Genomic DNA, 21,061 nt, shown 5'->3' with positions numbered 1-21,061 from the left:
AAAAGCTAAAATATGAAACAACACATCTTGCTCAAGTCTTGCTGCTCTAAGAATTGCCTAACTGGGTGTCCAGACCCAAGCTTCCAGCAAACAACCATGCCAGGCTTTGCCCAAAAGAGAAGAGGGGCCTTGGGGAATCCCAGAGCAACTAGTGATGGCCACAAGTGGGGCTTCACAAAGGAGCAGACATGTCTGTCACCATGCCTTCCCACTGGCAGCTAAATCAGTCCTTTAGCACATTCTTTGCCAAGTTACTTTACTTAAAACAAGCTTCTCACAGGCTTGACAGAGGCAAGGCAGCCCTTACCTTTGCAATCATTGGCAAAATATTGCAGAATACTGCCCAGAACACAGAGCTATCTGTCAGCCTGATGAAACCTGGCGTCACATGTAAAATTGAAACTGCTCTCAAGTTATTTAAAAAATATAATTTAAAAAAATCAGGGCCTCACAAAACTTTTCTTTTATAAAATTTAGCAGGCCTGATACTGCAGAGTCAGATCAGCAAGACACAAAACCCAACCCCTGTCTCTAGCTCCATCATCTCATCTTTTTTTACTGAAAGTACCTGCAAGTATGAACATTTACATATGAAAATGTGAATGTAGATATATTTTTTTCCTAAATCATTGAAGACCAAGAAAGCTCATCCTTTTGCATGCCCAAAATGGCCACTTTTAAGGGGATTAAACATCATTACAAAAACAACTAAGAAAGCAAACTGAAAACTATTTTTTCAAATGGTTGTTTTGGTGCTTGTGGTTTTTCAACATTTGGAATAGCTGATTCTCACATCCCTCTCTTACTCAAAGAAGTGGGAAGACTCATCAATCTGACTAATCTGAGCAACAGTATCTCGAAAAAAGAAGGGAAACTGATTTCTAAGGACTAAAATTGTAAATTCAGCTTGCACCCAGAAAATGTCCCCAAATTTTCATTATTTTACACTCTGAATGCCACTTCACTAAAAACTAAAGCTAGGGAGGAGAGAGATCAGAACTCCTCTAGAGGCTTCAGAAGAGGAAAAACTTGGAAGAATTCCTACCTGTGCCCAACAGTTGGCAATACCGGCACAAGCTTAAGCAGGGTTAAATCTACTGCAGTTTTGGAGGAAAACCCAGACAAAATTTGAATGTTGTCTTCTGAAGAAAATATACACTAAAAGCTAATGCACTTCATGCTTAATAGCTGTTGAAAAGCAAAATTAGATAATGCATAAAATATAAGACATGTATCAAATACTATCTCACACAGCAAGATTCAAGTGGTTAAAAAAAAAAAAAGGAAATCTCTTAAGTAGGCACCAGTGATGGTTTTGGCATTAAGGTGGGGTATTCAGTAAGAAGGAAGAAATCTGTACTGGGAGACACAGTCCAGTGCATGACACATCACTGATGATGTGAATCATCACAGAATCCAAAACTAAGGATTTTTCTTCAAATTCATCCACAGTTTCTTCTGCATTAGGAAAAAAGAAGGAAAGCTGGAAGAGATTGGGTGCCCAGAAATGAGACAAGCTTTGGAAGTTGTTTATGGTCCTTCCAGGAAGTATAGCTTAGACTATCCCTTGGAGCCATCCAGAAACTGCCCCACAGTAGGATGGCTGAGCTTGCTTTGGGAACGAGCCAGGCTATCCTGCCTGGATACACAGGACACTGCTATTGTTCATGCTCCAGACACTTTTCATTCTTCTGAGATGCAAAAGTTTCAAAATCTCCTTTGTGACCAGACACTTCGTACATTCCCTAGTGGATCATTCATCCTAGGCTGACTTGCTTATCTAATAAACTCTTCAGCAACTACAACAGACATTTCCAGCCCCACCTCTGATTTGTAGCACGGATCTTTTGGGTAAAATCTACCAACTGAGAGGGCTACGCAGAGTGACTGCTGAGCAAAAAAGCCCCTTTCTTACTGTCAGACTGGCTGGTGGAATTGCCAGGGCCCAAGTGAAATGCAAGCAGACAGCACATGCTGCTGTGTGCGGTACAGGGCATCTCCACAGAAGAACTTACCTCAGGTAACCTGTGCTGTTCCATGAGCACAGGGCTCAGTGGTCACACAAGCTGTCACCACTCCCTTCTGCACACACCGTGCCTGTAACCCACAGGGACAAACAGCTCCACCCAGCAGATGAACACACAGACTCTGAGTGTCTGTGCTGTACCTCTACAATATGAAATGAAAAATTACAACTGAAATAGTCCCAGCTATTATGAAACCTCTTTATTTTTGCCACCTGTCATATTTTGTCAAAATTATCAAGAGCTAAGGTGGGAAAAAACATATATAAGAAAGCAGGCACTGAGCCTATGTTTAATAATGGTACCTGAAAGGAAGACTAAGGCAATACCCACATTATTGCAGCATTTGGCATCATCTGTCAGTTCTTCGCAGGATGATGGACTTGGGAAGGATGCTGAGCACAGTTAGGGAGAAAGTGAGAAGACAGAGCTTTGACAGTTCTTCTCTGACTAAAAGAGACAGCATTTGAAATAAAATTGTAATCATTGTAAATGATGCCCATTGACCTTTTCAAACACTCTAGATAAGGGGAAAGCACATAAGAGCACACTTGTTTTCTTGTGCACTCTACTCGTGAGTTACATCCTACTCATTTTAGTGACAACCCAGTGTTCTAACCAGACCTTGGGGGAAGTCTGCAGAGATTCAGTAGCCTAGAACAGCTGGGTAACACACGGTTTGTTTCTTAGTAAAGAACTGACCTTGAATTGTGAAACGAGTCACTCATCTCTTACACCAGCGGTCTTCTCCTGTCCAAAGCAAAAGAGAGCAAGGAGCACACGCGCGTGGTGCCTGTGTGCTTCTGCCACTGAGACAGCAAAGAATGGGAAGAATGCTTAAGTTCATGCACATTTTTATTGAGTAGTAATATAAAATGCTTCTTTCATTGTTACAAGTGCATGCTTTGATTGCCAACATTTCAAAGTCAAATTACAAAGGCAAGGCTGTAGGCTGTAGTGAATTACTTGGGCACTTATACAATTGTTAAAAAATATCAATGGACTGTTTGTTTTGTTTCTTTCTCTTTTTTAGAATGAACCAGTTGAAACCCGTAACTGATATACAAAGGGAAAAAAGTGAAAAAATTACACATTTTGTGGCACATGACAAAACAGAACAAAATGACTAAACCATTATGACATTAACAGTTATCATGCATTTAGAATTTCACATGTAACTACAAACTTATTTAAATTTCACAAGGTTTGCTAAACATGCTACCCATCTATATGTGCACTGACAAGCTTATGTTAAAAACTTTAAGAATACTCTCCCCCCTTAGATTTTTCAAAGCTTTTTTTGATTACAAAATTTCAAAGGCATTAAGCATTTTCTTTTTAGAGAATATAAAGTACGCCAGTATACATACATTTCCAGTATAAGTCAGACCACTAAGCGCATTACAGTCCCATACAGGCCGATACAGCCATTTTTTCTTAAAAAACATGCATAGGCAGATTTTTACAGAATATAGATGCTTTTCACTGCACTTAATATGGTGTCTTGTTCACTATACTTAAAAATGCACCACTCATAAATATTTAAATTCAGCAAGCCACAACCAAGACTTGTTTTACCAAAAAAAACCCAGAAAACCTCCCAAACCAAACCCCCCTAAATATAAACAGCAAAAAAAGATAAATGTTATTATTCCAGTTTTTTTTTAACAAAGAAAAAGATAATTGCTGCCAAATTAGTAAGGTAAGTGTTATATTTAAAGAAGGGCATTGAAGCACACTAAAGAAACCTGAGGTAAGCATAATCTGTACAAAATTAAACTGTCGCTCTCGCTCTCTCACTCTCTCTCTCTCTCTCTCTCTCTTTTTTTTGGCATTTTAAACAAATTTCCAACTTTTTTTTTCTTTTTTCTCTATATTTTTAAAGAGTGCCTAATTTATTTCATAGCCATTGTCTGACAAGAGTAGCAAAACATTATCAATAAATAGTCCTTATTTAGTTTGTACATTTTGTTAAAAATGTTTCGATGTTGTAGATGTTGAGTGCTGCAACTGTAAACGTACAATAGTTAGTAAGAAATTAAACAAAGTTTTCATGTCCAGTAACATAATAAAAGGCCTTTCAGTAACATAGCTAGACGTTCCCAATGTAGTAGGAAAACATGTTCGTTTCCCTAACTTTGCAATATATACCAGCATGAGCTTTCATTTTTCTACAAGCATTTAAAGGCATATCCAAAGGAGGTGTCTCTCCCCCACCCGCCCTCCCACCAAATTAAAGTTGACGATCTCTTTGTTGATGATTTTTGTAAACTGAATCCAACACCTGGCCCCCAGAGCAAGTAAGCTATTATCAGAGGCAAGAACATCCCAGTGCTGATGTGCAGCAACCCCATCGCGCCCTGCAGCTCAACCCCCCTCCCGGACAGTGGTCACTGGATATTACTGCTATTACTGCCGTTGCTGTCCGTGCCATTAGTCTCTGTGGAGATTGCCTTGTTGATGGAGTTAAGGTTGGCATCGGATGGCACGTCTCTGCGCGGAGGCATTCGCTCATTAATTCGATCTAAGCCTTTGGCCTCTTCGAAGCTAGTGATCTTATGCTGGGGTGAAAATCCTTTGATAGCTAAATAAAGGATCATTGAAAAATAAAATTAGCAAGATAAAACTCTCAGCAGCTTTTCCCCCAATTTAGCAACAAGTGCGAGAATCCTTCTTTGGGAAGGAGGCAATGAGAAGATTTGACACCACCACCAACTCCTTACCACACTCAAAAGAGCTGGAGGCTCACCACCACCGTCCTTTCCAACACAACTGTTGTTTTCAACATGATCAACTTCCAGTATTTTGCTGTCCACTGGGGTTCAGCTTAGAACACCAAACTACAGTTTGCGCTTTGGAACCATGCTGAGGGCACAGCCCTGAGCTCGTGAGTTGGCATTTGCTGTCATTACTTACAGCCTTAAGGACACTGTGCCTTGCCCTAATGCCCTTCATCAGGCAAAACTTCCATCTGACCTTCAAAGATCATGCAAAAAGTGCTGGCTACTTCCAGGTGATGACATGGTGAGGCGATTTGGCAGGATACACTAAAGCTAAGGAAGATCTGTGGTGACCCTACAACAAGTTGCCTTCTGTTCTCAACACAGGTGATCTGCTTGTTGATCGCTTAGGGCAGTAATCCTCCCTGATACAACCCTGGACTTCTAGAAAGCAGCTTGAGTCAAAAAGCAGGAACACTGTGCAACATGGATCAGGGATATTGTCATTTTGGAACAGCTATACAGTTTAGCTTAGGAAATGCACTGACAAAGGACCAAAGTTCCAACTGATCCTGAGGATTTTTGATCTGCCTTTTAGCAGAGACATTGGTGAGGAGGCCACACCAACATCAGAAAGAAGACACAGGCTGAGGAATGTATTCACAGACCGTGATTTTTATTTAATTTTATTCTCTCTCTAATTGAAGTGTTGAAGATCTTTAGATTTAAAGCAAAAGAGAAAAAAAAGCACTGTAGGCAAACAGCAGGTCACAGCCCCGTATATAATTTGTCACAGCCCTCTGTGTGTTTTTTCTCTTATAGTACCAAATCAATGCACTGCACTTCCAGAACTGGAACTTCTGCTAGGCCTCTATCATAACATGCCATTGAGCAGAAATGGTGTGTTAGTACCAGGAAACTGCAAACTCCCTGGGGAGAAAACAGTAGCAGAGTTTTAGAGACCAAATTCAGTATTCCTTCTCCCTTTTTCTCTTCTCCTTACCCACAAGTATTCTCTTTCCAATATGCAGTCCTGATTCTGGACAAGCTGGTAACTTTTGTTAAAAAAATAAAAATCTAACACACCCAAAACCCCAGAACATCCCTGGTACCAAGCTACCACTCCTTGTATTTAGTGGGGAACAAGAAAAGGCATTTTCATGCTGGTTGTGCCAGCCTTTCCTATGAGAATTGATAGATCCTGTTTGCCTCAGGATTTAGTTCTTAAGCCAGTTTCACAAATGTTACATTGGAACTTTGTGAAGTGCATGGTTTTTAACATGTATTATACTTCAACTCAGAAAAACAACAACATAATGGTGACTAGTGAAGTGAACAGGGGTGGAGCAGTGAAAACAGAACAGGTCATACAGTGAGTTTTCTTAAGGCTGTCTTGTGGGTTGTTTTTTTTTTTAAATTTACCTTCTATCACAAAATGAAGATGTCTAACAAGCACCCATGCCAATCCCTTAAAGCAATAGTTTAATGGATGGCTGCATTGAAGCGGAAGCCGTTGCCTTGTCCTGGAGCTTACCAGCAGCAGAGCCCAGTTGGTGTCACTGGGCCCTGAAGGACAACTGGTAAAGGGTGAAACTTCTCCTCCACCAGAAGCTTCACCTATGTAGAGCAGTGGTTGTGACTATGGTGACAGCATCTAACTAGCAAGGATGGCAAATCAAGGATTAACTTGAGGGGTGCATATTGCTGGCAGGGGGCACATAAAGGGATTGCATTTCCAGTAGACACATGATTTTCTGTAACACTAAGGAAGGTGCTCTGCTGTAGTTGCTGGTCAGACAATGAATATTAGCAGGTTACATTGAGAGTCTACTAAAACACAACACATAGTCACAGAAAATCACAGAAAACAGCCAAACTGTCAACAAGAATGCACACTGCAGATTAGAGATTGCCGATAGGAATAGATAATTCCAACATAAATAGCAGCTTACTCACTGCTATTTAGAAAGCAGTTGTATTTTCTCTTACGTGTTTGTTCTGTAATTTTATTCACTGCTTTACAAAATTCAAAAACAAATTAACTGGCCGAAAGGGCACATCTTACCAAAGGACAACAATCATCAGATTTTTTTTTTTTTAATTAACTAAAAAAAAATATACCCACAGAAAATTTGAGAGGGGCAAGAACAAAATACAACTGAAGAATTTTGTTTTAAAGGGGAATTCTGAAAAGTCTTCTTCCAAAACTTTATAATACTGAATAAATATTGTACGTCTGCATTGCAATACATGGTTACTTTGATTTTAACTCAAGTGTTAAAAATTGTTAAGGGTTAAAGTAGAGGTCTGTCAACAAAACACCAGTTTTCAATACTGAACGTTCAGAAATCTTCTAAGGCAGCCAGTCACTTTATATGCAGCTAAAATGGTGCCTGTGTTAATGGTTGCTCTAATGTAAATATCCAGTGTGTAAACTGCCACTACCAAAAGAAGCAGACATCTTGCAGACAAATGTCTCATGTTGTTTTACTTTTAAAGGGAAACAGAAACATGCTGTACTACAACAAAAGACCAATAATTTTTTTTATTAGTGACCTAAAACAAAGGAAACAAACTGAAGCATAAATAAAGAAAAAGGGGGAAAGAAACAACAAGAGAGAATATATAAAAAGCTATGTGTTTTCCTTGACCAGAAATTGCTGAGGATAGTTTGAGCCAGCCTCCAGTGCACAACTTTTGAGCTATGTGTCACAGAGCATTTACGAGCTGCTGCCAAGTTATGTCCCGTGAAATCCAAGTTCCCTGATCTCCTGTGGCATTACGCAGTGCTTAGTTCAACATACAGCAATTCCAACGTGTTTGTAACTTACAGAAAAAGAAAAAGCTCAACAGAAGCAACAGAAAGAAAAACCAAAAAACACTTTCCCCTTTAAAGCAATTACATTTTGGTTAATACCGAGCCACAATTGTTAGCCCAACACCCACACAATCTGTACAAGCTACAGCAAAATGAATACACCCAGCAGAGCCCTTATCTGTTGTGGCACCAACAGAAAGGGGACTGGCCAATTTACCTTCATCAGCCTCAATAGCCTCAACAGTAGCTGAAGAGAAGAAAGGGGTAGCAAAACGAATGAGAAAAAATGAGCAGAGGATTTCAACTCTAAGAACAAGTCAGCGAATAGCAAAGGAGCTACAACACTAATGTTACTCTAAGTGCTGGATTTTGGCAAAACAGACACACAGAGAAATGTTTACACAAAAACAGTAATTTGCAGATTGAATTAAGCTAGAGTTTGTTTTAAAGCAGAAGTTTCACAAACTAAAAGTTTTTAAAGACACATTTAAGAAATTTTCTTTTGATTCAACTACAAAATGTAAATGTCTTCCATATTGCACATCTGACCTGAAAAGGTCATTATATAATTGTCCCAGCTCTCAGTAAGAGCAGTTTGACTTGCCCTGTCAAAAGAGAACAAAAAATGGCATAAAGCCATTGCACAAAATTCATACAATTTACAACATCAGCCTGAAAAGTACTGATGCCAGTACAAGGCAAAGGAATTCCATATACAGATTTACAGAATTATTTTTTTTCTCTACTGACTAAAAGAAACATCCCCACAGCATGGGATGCTCAGAAAGCTTTGCCTGTGCTTGCAACTTTGCCCAGTCTGCTCCATCTGTAAACTTTATTTTTGTCAATCCAGGCTCTGAAACACAACATTTTGCTAATATTTTATTTAGATCAATGGATGTAGATGTAAGATTGACTGTCGGACCTCCAAAGTTGCAAAGTCTGGTCAGAGAGAGCAGAGCTTGTAACGAGGAGATTGCTGCAATGTTATGAATACCATATTACTATTATTGTGAAATCATTAATTGTTCTTAAACACATAATTTCTTTTGAATTTTACCCATCAGCTTTGGTATGCATTTTTTTTTTACCGTCAGAGATTTAGAAGCTGATGCAAATCATTAAATGCAATCCAATATAGTGAATATTTTAAAAGAAAATTTGATTTTCAGTAATTTCTCTGGTTTAGAGAATAGCTCAAGAAGTCAAGTTTTTAGGAAGTCCTCTCTTCTTTTTTGTCTTGGTTTCCCCTACGTAAAACCCAGACGTTTTTTTTCCAATTAGGATGTTAAATATGGATTAAGATATATTCTAAAATATCTATACTATTATCTTGCTGCATAGGGAAATGAGAGGATTTAACCCTCATGCACCAAGGTAAGCCTATGCCTCTCAAGCAGCAGAGCATGAGACATGGCCAAAAAACAAGGAACAAAACCAACGCAAATTTAAAAGAAAAGAAAACATGATAACTAGGATAAGAAATTAAAATGAATAACCAGATCCAAACCAGCACTGACACATTAGAAAAAATGATGACTAAAATGTATACTTGCACAACAGAACATACTACTCATATTTTCTGTTAATACATATGGCAACATGTGTGCTTAACAGAAACTATATGAACTTCAGAGTATTTGGTGAATGGGTACTATGTGTTCACTAATGCAGAAGCTTGTGTATAGTAATGTTTTACTGAGCCAGAATACTGCAGTATGAGGAGATTTTCCTTTTAGCCATTGTAACAAGAACATTTGGCAATTTTCTCAAATTCATTTCTATTCCTAATATTTTGCCAGGGCAACAATAGACCAAATTTTTTGACAAATGTAAAGCAAACTATGTGGAGAAAAGCCTAGGTGAAGACCACAAACCCATTAAGAAAGGCCTCCTGTGAAATCATATTGCAGCATTTTCAAAGCAGAACGTTACTATGTCCATAACACACAAGTCATCAACAAGAAAAAAGAGAAGGGAAAAAAGAGGAAAAGGAGGTTTACCACCATATACCTGAATCTTCTAGATAAAAGAGACAGTAAAGGAAAAAATACAGAGAAAGAATGCTCCAGGAAGGAAACAGGAAAACAAGAGGCTGAGACTGTGTCAAAGTTATAAAGCATTTCTATTTCTTACATCTACTGCCAACAGAACCTCAATAATGAAAAACCTTTATGTGTGCCCACAATATACTCTATAGCAGTACACACAGGAAAAAAAAAAGGAGAGCTTCCAGTAATAAACTAAACACTTCACACTTCTTATTCCTAGAGGGAACAAAGGCAGCCCTACTATAGACTTACCAATTTCCTGTAACAAGAAGCACTTGATATAAAAATGACAATCTGTATTGTGTTTGTGTACAAGGCAAACATGGTGTTTGTAAGAGCCTCCCTTCACTTGGGTTTAAATCAGAGTGGAATTGTTCTCATGTCACCTAGAATTTCTAGGAAAGAAAATCTAATTCTAGAGCTATTTTCCATTGGTGGTTCTCCATGAGGAAGAACAAATTAGATAAAGAGTTTCAGTGTCATTAGCTAAGCTGAATCTTCAGTACTCCATTTATCAAGGACTGCTCTTAAGAAAAATCTCAAAAGATGCTCCAAACTACAGAAAGAGTGCACTGCACATACAGTCCTGAGCTACCATTCTGAAGATTTGATTTTCAGGGTCCCCCCCTCCCCCATTTTTCATATTTGATGACATGTACTAAGTCTTGAGAAGTGGCCTTACATGATCTGCTCACAAATGCTCCAGCACAAAAAACTGCCTGTTTTTTTCTGTCCTTTGGGTTTTTTTTCCCCTGAGACAGCTGTGCTTACTTTTCTTAGGTTCTGCAGTTGAAAACCAATTGCTTTTATTACACAGGACAAGACACACAGGCAAACAGGCTTACCGCTTTGCAGTGTTTGTTTTCCTCCAGAGAGCACACCACTGGGCAGCATTCCTGTTGGAGTCAAACCTTTCAGTGTCAGCACACTCTCACTCTCTTCTCTGCAAAAGTTAAAAAAAAAAGAAAAATAAAACCACAAAAAATAAGTAAATGTATTTTTTAAAAACACGGGATATGTTTAAGACATCTTAAGCTACACATGCCCTGCAATGATTTCATCATCTCCAATCTCTTTGCCAAGATAGACTGAATTTGGTGATAACATCAGCACCAGTGAAGTCCCCTTCATGGCTGTGTATGTGGTTAAGCTTTGAAATCATATGCAACTCCTACTGTATTTAACATTATAACCTGCACCTATGGAACAATATGTCTGTAAAGCCAAATCTGAGAGGAGGAGGACCAGAAGGATCAGATATTGCCAACAATGCATTTTGGCATTTTACACTGTGTGGTCCAAAATCAACTTAAACTGTTAGTTTGCTCTTGTCTACACTAGCAGGCAGGTGCATCATTTATTGATGATCACCAGCCACTTAAAGGAAGGCAGCTAAAAGCTCATTAAAATAAGCACTTTCATCCTTGCTAGTACTGTCCTTAATAATTTTGTATGCTAAAAATAATATGGATTCAAGAAAATTGGTTTAGGAAACCAAAATATGCTTTGCTGGTCTCCAAATACATAGTTTTTAAATACATGGCAAGAGGAATACAACAACTCTGTCCAGAGAAGACTTTAAGTAAAGCTTTCTACAAGGGCTGTAATGCTGCCTGTGATGACATACTTTCTCAGCAGCAAAATTGACCCCAATTCCTTAAGAGAAACCTATTTTGAAGTGCTTTACTTTGAAGTATATAATGACATTAAGCTGGAGGAAGCAAATACAAAGACAGAATTTAGCTCCACATTCACTTGAGGATAATGTGCTTTTGGCTAGAAAACTGTCTCTCAGCAGTTCTACTACTTACAATTTTCTTTGGACCTACATGCCCGAATGACTCGCGTATTTTAAACAACTCTTGTTTACCTACTACATATACTCTTCAAGTTCTATTTTTAGTTTGAAAATAATTCTGCTTGCACTTACTTTTCATTATGTAATAGTCAAAATCAAATTGTGACCATTTTGCTTGCAAGTTTCCCAAGCAATTAGAACTAATGCAAGAGCAAAATATATTTTCAGAATTCACACAGTATTTTTATCATTTATCATAACAGTTACATAGCAAAGCTTTTGCTTTCTCTCAATTATTCATTGCATTACATATCTTCTTTAAAAATTAAACTGCAATTGCACTTTTAGCTCCACCCTCATGAGGTAAGTTTACTGACTGTATTTTTATTATCTTTAAATTGCATATGCACAAGAAAGGTGTGTGTTACAAATATTGAGATGTTTTAGACTTCAGTGTTCCTTAATTTCTGTTTGATGTCAATTATTTCCATTTCAAAAAAAGGTAACTGATAAGAATAGACTGGTTAAGTATTGTATTTACCTCTCTCCACTCTAGATATACCAAAAGAAAAGTCAGACTTGAGAAACAAAGTCAGAGAGAGGCAATGACAAGGAATCATGAAGTCTTCCATTTAGCTAAAGTCAATCTTTCTACAATATCTATTTTCATCAAAGCTCATTTATCATATTTGAAACTCAATACAACACTATTTTGATATCTAATTTTTTACACTAAAATAGCTGAACACTAGTGTTTAGTTTTACATTCAAGTTACATCCTCGAGGAAAGGGACCACTCCAGCCCAAAGAAGAGATGACTAAGTCCTTTGCAGATGGTCAGATTAGGTGCTAATCATTCAGAAAGCCTTTCAAGAATTAGTGAAATAAACTTCATAAAACACAATCACTCAAACAGGAACTTCAAAGGTTTCCAGAACAAGTTGGTATGTAGATAGATGATGGCACCGCTGCAGTCTTCTTAGGGTTACACACAATTACCTGACACTTGTGCTTACATGGATTATGCTGGCAAGACAGAAAAAATATCCCAGGCTTTTCTACAGCAACAGTGTTTGCAAGATTACCTTGTGGAATTTTTGCTGTCTAGCAGCCTGCCACCTAGCTGAGGAGAATCAGCCTTTCTGAGAAGAAAAGAGAACAAGTATTCCCAGTAGTGGCTGGGATGAAATGTTACTCATCCCCCTGGAAGACTGGTCACCAAAACCATGCATTGCAGGTACCTCTCTATTTGCTGAATATGCCTTGGATCACAGTGAAGATGTGCTGTATTTGCTGGTTAAAGCTAAGGGAGAAAAAAAATCTATTCTTCATCTTCAGTCTTTCCTGCAAAGCTTTCAGGACTATCAGTAATCAAGAGCTGTAGAAGGCTGTGCTGGTTTTGGCTAAGGTAGAATTAAGATATAAGGCTTATGCATATCATTGTCAACAGAGGATATGCAGGAATTATTCTGTATCCCTCTTCCATCCTTGAAACCATGGAAAAGTTTATGCCCTATAAATCCCTTTGAAAAAGTCTGACACATGGCTGATGTCAATCATCTATGAGTTGTAAAACCCCAAATATAACAGCTGATCATCCAATTTCAGATCGTTCTGCATACTGAAGTTCACAATTCTTGTGAATTAATCCTTTATTTTAAAAGGTAGTTCACAATAGAATATAGTCAATCCAGAAGCTGTGGTTCAAGGTTATGGGAGAAAGCCAAGTTTCCCAAAATTTGTTTGCTCAACTATCATTAGAGAAAAATAGTTGTGCTGTTTTAGGAAGGTGGTAGCAGCCACCTCCAGGCTCTCTGCCAGACTTGGTACAGAGGAGCAGGTGGAAACATTTGATTGCTCCCCCATCTTGTTCAGGGAAAATGCATGATGCCAACCTCTTTTTTTTAATGGGCACCACTTTGAAGTAGATCGTGCATCACCAGTAAGTCACTTGTAACACTTTGGGAACCCCAGGTACAAAGTCCTCCATCTAAGTTTGCTATTTACAGCTATGCTGCTGCAATCTACAAGGCGTGGGCACGCTGCTGTGCCCATGCAAAGCCCTACAGAGAACCTGCCCACTGCTGGCATGCTGCATTCAAAGCAAGCAAGTTGGACAGTTTCCACCAAAATTAAATAGTATATTCTTCAAGTAACTATTTTATTTATTCTTCTTACATCAATCATGTAACCATAACAGTAAATGTTTTAGAACTCCCTTGGTTTTTTCACTGAGCATAATAGCGATCAACTGACTACAGCAGACCAACATACAGCTTCCTGAGGAAAAAATCGCTCTGCTCAAAGGGAGGGAGAACTGTATTTTCTACATTTAGACTTCAGCACAGTACAGCATGTTTTCTCTTCTGCTTAGAGACATCAAATGTAGAGTTCTAAACATTGGGTAGCAATTAGTTACTCATGTTCATGTGTTTGGGGGAGTACAGCCCAAAGGAACAAGCTGCCATCGCCTGCACAACCATTTCCTGGATTTCTAGGTAAATGACCCTAATGCTTTCATTTTTAGTCATCATTACTCTTGGCTGTAGCAACATCTGTGGGTGACAAAGTGTGACAGCTGACTTCTTTTTTAATGAGAGGTGATGTATAACATACCCTTTCCCCACATTTAACGCTTGCCTCACAGTGGCTAAAAGTTAATTAGCACACCTGGTCAGCACAAGTCATTAAAAATAGTAATTGGAATTTTTTTTTCTTATTTCTTTTGTTTGTCTGTTTTATATTCAGCAAAAGCCCCAAGGAAGACTATTCAGAGCCAAAATAAATAGCAGCATTGTATAAATAAAACAGTCTCTAAAAGGCTGCAGTAGAACTCAGTTGGGTGGTATACTAAAACAGCAAATTTGCTGTTTGATTAACAGTTGAGGGCTCTAAGTATCAATTCAAAGATATCCTTCAAAACTAAAAAAACCTAAACCAGCATAAAACCTTACCTTAACACTGAGAAAACTCTAGCCATTTTTCCTATTGCTCGTATCTTGTTCCTTATAACCTCCTTTCGAGCAGCAGCTGTTGCTCCTATGGAAAAGACATTAAAAACAGTTATAGGGATTTATAAACAATTCATCACTAAATATTCTCAACACTAAATACAAGAAACATCATATTAATGCTGCAGTTTGCCAAACTAAGCCACATTTGCAGTCAAAACTAAAAACAGTTTTTCTCATTCCTAGTTAAAAATTATTTAGAAGATAATAAAACCTAAGGGCAGAGTCCTGGAAACAAGCATGAGATGGTAGGGATTGTGTTGGCTGGCAGTGACTGAGAGAATTCCATAGAGCAACTTCCTGCTAATCACTCCTATGGCCTGCTCAAAATTACAATTTCTTTGAAATTTGTGAACTCCCACAACACTCTGCCTTAAAAAAAAAAAAAGGTATAGCGCAACACAGACTACAGTTTGGCTGAGTTTGAGGTGTACTTGTTACTCGGATAGCATCAAAATCTCTACATGCAAGAGAGAACCACCTGAATGGAAAAAGTAAACAGTACTTCTTATAAACGATCCCCCACATCTCCAAGAAAATGTTTTGTTTTACTCAGAAAACCAGTTTCACTAATTATCACAATCATAACCACATACATCACAGAGATCTCTCCTCAAGGTTTCTGAAGAGCAGCTAACCTTGACTTGTGTGGATGCTGCCTGACAACTCCTGCCTGTTCAGACACCACTACACACCACAGTAATGCTTCCTTCTTTGTTACTCCAGAATTCAAGATTTCTGTTTTCAAATCCTACCAAATTGATCCATTTTGTAGAGCCCATCAGGGAAGCTAAACCAGCAGAAAGGGGCAAAAATGAGGAGGACAACATTAGTGAAGAGTATGCTTTGATGAAACTGGACAAGTGGTGATGGAATCAGAACTGGCTTCAGCATGCAACAATCCAACACCATACACCACCTTTCCTGCCCTGAAAAACTGTTATGACAGGAGCTCAAGGTCATGGAACTAATGACTTCAATGGACTTTTTTGGAGATAGCCCAAAGACTTATGGGAATGATATCTACCAAAACCAGGAAGGGTGATGGTGTATTGGAAAATGTGGCTCCTGATATGATGTAATATTGTCTTGGGTTTGGGTGGAATAAAGTTAGCTTTCTCCTTAAAAGATACTCAGAATGATGGCTTTCAGATCTCCCACATATAAAGATAAAAATATAAAACAAATATTAAAACATGTAAAGATAAAAGCTATGAATATTTGATCTTAAATGTCTAATTCTAGACAATAAAGAGTGGGAGAAACAGCTGTAATTCAGCTGTAACTGAATTAATGCAATATAGTTTTAACAGCTTAATGAAAAATTTAAATAAAACAGCACTGATTCAGCTGGGTTCTCCAGGAACAGAAGGCTGTACCTTCCTGCCTCAGTACTATGATCTCACAGAACTGTACTCTCAAGATAGACAAGACATGGTTTTCAGCCTTTCCTATCCTGAAAACACTTAAGCATAATTTGCCTTCCTTTCTTCTCCCTAAGCATCACAATCCTACTTGTTTATTCCAAGTCCACACTGTTCTAAGGATATTCAAAGAGTTGAACAGCAACTAAAAATACAGTCTAGAATATTTGAGAACTGAAAACTGGAAATATAATTTATGACTGAAGTGAAATACAACGTCCTACACATAAATACTAAACAATAATAGAAAAAACCACATTCCTTAATCATAAAGCACAACAGGTTCAGAGGGAATATTTTGTATCTCATTTAAACGTTACTAAAAAATATGCTTAAAAAAATCTGTGGAAATGACATATTTTTATTAAATATTAGTATTTTTTACTAATTACTAACTAATTTACTAATTAACTTTTTTTGTTTATTAAATATTACTAATAATTTTATTTATCCTCTCTGGCTTTATTAACATAATTTTCTAAATAATGCAGCTGATATTCACAACGTTTTATTGCTCTGTTAGTTTTGACTAAAGATTATAACCACACAGTATGTGGATTTCTTAACTATTTATACATAAATTTTAGACTCACATTCCAACTGTGTCCAGTTTAATATTTTGAAATTCACTATTACTGCAAATCCTGATGAATTAATTGAGCTACACTTAAGCACTCACCTATGTGAAAGTAAATGGATCAGAACCTGAGAACGGGCTATAGCTAAAAGAGTTAATTTTAGCCCTTGCAAACATTGCCTGATATACTCTCAAGATTTTATGTTCCTTTCTTAGAATCACAGACTCATTTATTAGGCTGGAAAATATCTTTAAAAGATCTTCCAATATCTAAATAAACCCTTTTTGAATGAAGGAACTTAAAAAAAAAGTTTAAAGTAAAAAAATTATTTGGGGGGTAAAATAAAAGCTTTGAATCTTACTTTAGTAATTTAACAAGTTCTACTGGATTTCAAGTTGGTATCAAGACACAGAATCTGCAAACTGTATATGAAGGATTTATATGAAACGTAATTTAAACGAAATGTAATTTAAACGTTCAGATTAAGAAGCACAACAAGGAAAAAAAAAGAATATAAATGCTGACAATACTCTGAGATGTAGGATTGAACAGATTTAAAACAGTTCTGAGTAAAAAAGACAACCCCAAATCTCTTACTGGTATCCTAATATATATTATGTAGCTAGGCATTAGGAAAATTAATAAAACTTAAGCCTTCCAACTTATTGAATACCTTTCTTCTGTGCATAAATGGGATCTTCTTATGAATTCCAAAGAGGGGGAAAGAAAAAGATCAGTGATGTTTGTAGAATGAAAACAAAAAAATAATACAGAACATATGACAACATCAATGGAAATGTAATGTTTAAGTAAGTCTGAAAAACAGAAAAGAAACAAATTAAGCAGAGAACATCCAAAAGGAAAGAAACAGATTGAAAACGAAAGGGGAAAAAAAAACCTAACAAAAACAAAACAACCCCAAATCTTTTCAGCTTAAAGCCTTGTTAGTAGGTTTTTCAGGAAATCAACATGCAAGCAGGAGACCAGCAGTGATGTTACCACCTCTGGAACACAGACTTTCTCCTACATTATTGCTGCTGCTTTGACAAGGCTTAATCACTTCTCAAAACCAGCCCCACCCCAGCCATATGGGGTGTGCCTGCGTGATGATGCCTCTGTTGTTAAAAGGGTCAAAGGGATTCCTCCATCTTATTTGCACCTGGTATCTTACAGAGTAGCTTACTGTCACAGCCATGCCTGCTGCTCCTACCAGCATCTGTGCTACCCGCTGCATGCCTGCGTTTGTTCAAAGCTCCAGCAGCTCTTAGTGAATAAATTCAAATGCCACCACTGTGCAAGGCATTTTAAAATCAACTGTTTGAGGGCAAGACCAGTGCAGCACTTGGTGCCCAGGCACAACTGCAGCAGGGCACATGTTCTGGGGACACTGGTCATCTAGTGCACGCTGCCAGGCTGGTCCAGAGGCAGAGCACACAGATGTGCCCTAATATCACTCACAGGAAAAATGCTTTGGGCATAGGAACAACCACATCTGGCCAAACCACAGAGTGAATAATAAAAACAAAGATCACATAAAAATGGCACTCTGTCACGAACTCACAGAAATTAAGTATGCACTGCAGTCCAGCCTTGCTGGTTTGGAGGAAGAACAAATACAAACGACTGGGAAAACTGCTCCATTCCTCTCCCAGCTATAAAGCAACTTATTGTCAAGCTAAGACACTCTCATCAGTAGTATCAAGGGATTGGTAAGCAACGGACCTAAGGACAAGGACCTTGCTTTTGCTCTATCAGTCTCTCTCAGTTGCTGCTGAGCTGGCCTCAGGCACAGTTTACTGTACTGAGGAGATGTGGCAAATGTCACATACTACAATTCACAGCTGAACCAGGTTATGATTGGCAGGAGATGTTTGACTTGGGAATTCTCTTTAGGCTGGAACTGCATTGGGAAACTGTTTTCCAATGAAGGCATAAATGCTATAGCTAATGGCTCTGACAGTGGCTTTTCTGTGAGAAAGCTGAGAGCTACAATGTTGAAGGCAATACACAAAATAATATAGGCAATTTAGGAGTGTCTTCATGCCAAATCAGGATAAGGATGCATACAAAGCAAGCAGTGCATTTGTGTCAAATTGTTTATTGCATTATTGTACCCTTTTAATTAGCAGTTTAGTTTATTCAATCAAATGCATGAGGCCAGAAATGTTGCTAATTAAAACAAAACAGAACTCTGACTGTATGCTAGGTAGAGGTATTTGCAGCTCTGGTTGCTAAGTGATATGTTTGATGCACAAACATACAGCACATAAACTAACATTTGCCCAAGACATTTTTTCTGGATCAGATTATATTGCAACCACCACAGCAAACAGGAAAGAAAAAGTACAGCAAGAGGAAACTATCAGAGATAAGGAAAAGTTGACCTATCATGTTCTCTCATTTTTAAAGTGAGTGAAACCAAAAGGCCAATACAGGCCAGCAGGGATATATGAGATAAAGGGCATTATGATATTTAGGGTTTTTTCACAGTAAGCTTACACAGAACCTGCCTACAACAAATTGATCAGATCCCCATGATGCTTCCTTAGGAGGGAAAAAATGGTGAGGGGGCAGGGAGAAAAAAAAGGAATACATGCTGTTGAGCATCCTGCTCATGGCTAGATGCAACATACATGACTCAGAACTAAAAATAATAATAAATAAAAAAGGGCTCACAAGAACACCATGCAGTGAAATCAGGCAATACTGATGAGGCTTTGTTTTGAAGGAAGGAATGAGAGGGGAAGACAGTGGGCAAGAAAGTGTAAAAGAAGGTAACGAATGATCAGTGCAAACCATAGTGATGGACAATTCTCACTACATGTGGGAACCCAGGTGAGGGCATGTTCAAACTGCAAGGAGAGAAAGGAAATAAGCAGCGAGCCCTGAAAACTATTGATGATCTAAAAATAGCAATGATTTTTAAGAATCATTCCATAAAACAAAATCCATCTGGTGTTGCAGATATCGGGCATTTCCTTCTATGAGAAATACTGCTAAAAAAAGTCAGTCCTCCAAGGAAGCTGGACAGAAATTACTGAAGAACAGCAGAAATACTGAGCCACTACAAGACTGTCAGTAGACATTCCTTACAGAAATAATTTTGATTGAGCTGGTAATCATTCTGGTCTGTTTCACTGAGAACACAAATGAAACAGATCTTTTATTTTCTCCCCCAAAAGGCAAGGCTTTTAGGGAAAAAAAAAAAAAAAAAGAAAAAAGAGAGGGAACTCAACTTGAGAGAAAGAGGATTTTTGTTTGCTGTATAGGTAAGGAATCAGAACCCAGTAAGAAATCATTACAGATATCAGCTTCTATTTAAATTTAAATCAACCTCAAATTTACTTCTATATCATAATCCTTCAGTCTCTTCCATGTGTACAATCCCCATTAGCCTAATATGTCCAGTGGGCTGCAGGTAAAAGTGTGAGCCCACAGCAAGCTGCAGCACCAGTACCACAGAGCCCATTTTACAGCTCTAAGGGGATTAATTACCTGGGAAAGTAGACATGAACTTATGCCAACTCTGTTTTTTAGCTATACATGCTAAAGACAACTACATTTCTAATATCATCCTTACCATAATGCTTAACACAGAGAAATCATTCATACATAAAAAACTGAGAGCAGGTTTAGGTAACTGTATTAGTGTTACAGTAGTAGGAATGGTTAAGTTATTCCTCAGCTGGAAACTTTACTGCTGTTAGATATTGTTATGCACTGCACACACATGCGAGCCCAGAGGATTTCAGCCTGTCTCCCTGCTTAGACACCTGCAATGCTGCAAACTCCAAATCTGGAGCAGTGCCATGGCAAAACTCCCAGGGAGGTTCACTCAGGGAGGATGGGGTTTCACTCTCCTCTCACAAAAAATACAGTAGATACAGAGACCTCCTACAGCTGGAGAGGGCTGCTGTTCCCCAAGACCCCTAACACCTCCCTATTTCTCATTCTGCTTTTGAAAATGTGCTCCTGAACTGAAACTTAGAGATAGGAAAGATAACACTCCAAAGTTTTAGAAGAGTACAGGCATTGGCTGTCTATGCCCAATGGAAGCTTACAGTACAACTTTAAAAGAAAGTATTAGGCCAAGGCTGAATTCATTTAAAAATCTTTCCCATTAAGTCTTTGCTTCGGCTTTGCAATCAATGGGATTTCAGCCTGCACTTAAGAGCTTTCTTGAACCAAGGATTTTAAGCACATGGTTTGTTGCTGGTGTATTTAAATTGACACAGTTTTTACTCATGGTATGCCTCCATACAATTTCACACACTACTTTAATTACAGAGTAGTGACTTATTTAAATTTAATGAGATAAAAAATGGGCACGATATTCAAACAGGTGTTTTCTTCTCTTCACTGATTACCGGTTTCAATAATTCAGCCTTTGTCCCAAGTCCTGCAAGATAATTGTTCATGTTCACACTCTACGGCCAATGCAGAACTGGGAATTCCATCTGATTTTTCAGAATAAAATCAAAGTACTATCATCCATACCAGCCCTCTTCATCAGAAAGGAAACATTTTGCAAAACCTGTGATCTAGCTTCCTGTTCCAAAGATTAAAAATAAATAGTTTGAAAGAGAATCTTAATTATTAATTACAGCTTCATTAAATATTTGTCTTACTTGAAAGTT

General features: G+C 38.0%; 1 protein-coding gene across 4 annotated transcripts in view; it reads right to left on the bottom strand.

Annotated features, from left to right (window-relative positions):
- Nucleotides 1-2,861: 2,861 nt before the first annotated feature.
- PPP3CA (protein phosphatase 3 catalytic subunit alpha) overlaps nt 2,862-21,061 on the bottom strand; it is a 166,928-nt gene continuing 148,728 nt past the window's right edge. For 2 of the 4 annotated variants that reach the window (XM_088163953.1, XM_088163955.1), the window contains exons 11-14: nt 14,366-14,450; nt 10,459-10,556; nt 7,780-7,809; nt 2,862-4,608 (exon numbers count right to left, since the gene is read on the bottom strand). In XM_088163953.1, coding sequence (XP_088020079.1) covers nt 4,415-4,608; nt 7,780-7,809; nt 10,459-10,556; nt 14,366-14,450 — 407 coding nt within the window. In that variant the 3' untranslated portion in view covers nt 2,862-4,414. The remainder of the gene's footprint in view (nt 4,609-7,779; nt 7,810-10,458; nt 10,557-14,365; nt 14,451-21,061) is intronic. The other 2 variants (XM_088163954.1, XM_014875238.2) reach the window with 1 other exon arrangement.

Source organism: Sturnus vulgaris, chromosome 4 (genome assembly GCF_052056855.1).
Source record: "Sturnus vulgaris isolate bStuVul1 chromosome 4, bStuVul1.hap1, whole genome shotgun sequence".
Classification (NCBI taxonomy): Eukaryota; Metazoa; Chordata; class Aves; order Passeriformes; family Sturnidae; genus Sturnus; species Sturnus vulgaris.
This window is presented reverse-complemented; position numbering and strand designations above follow the sequence as displayed.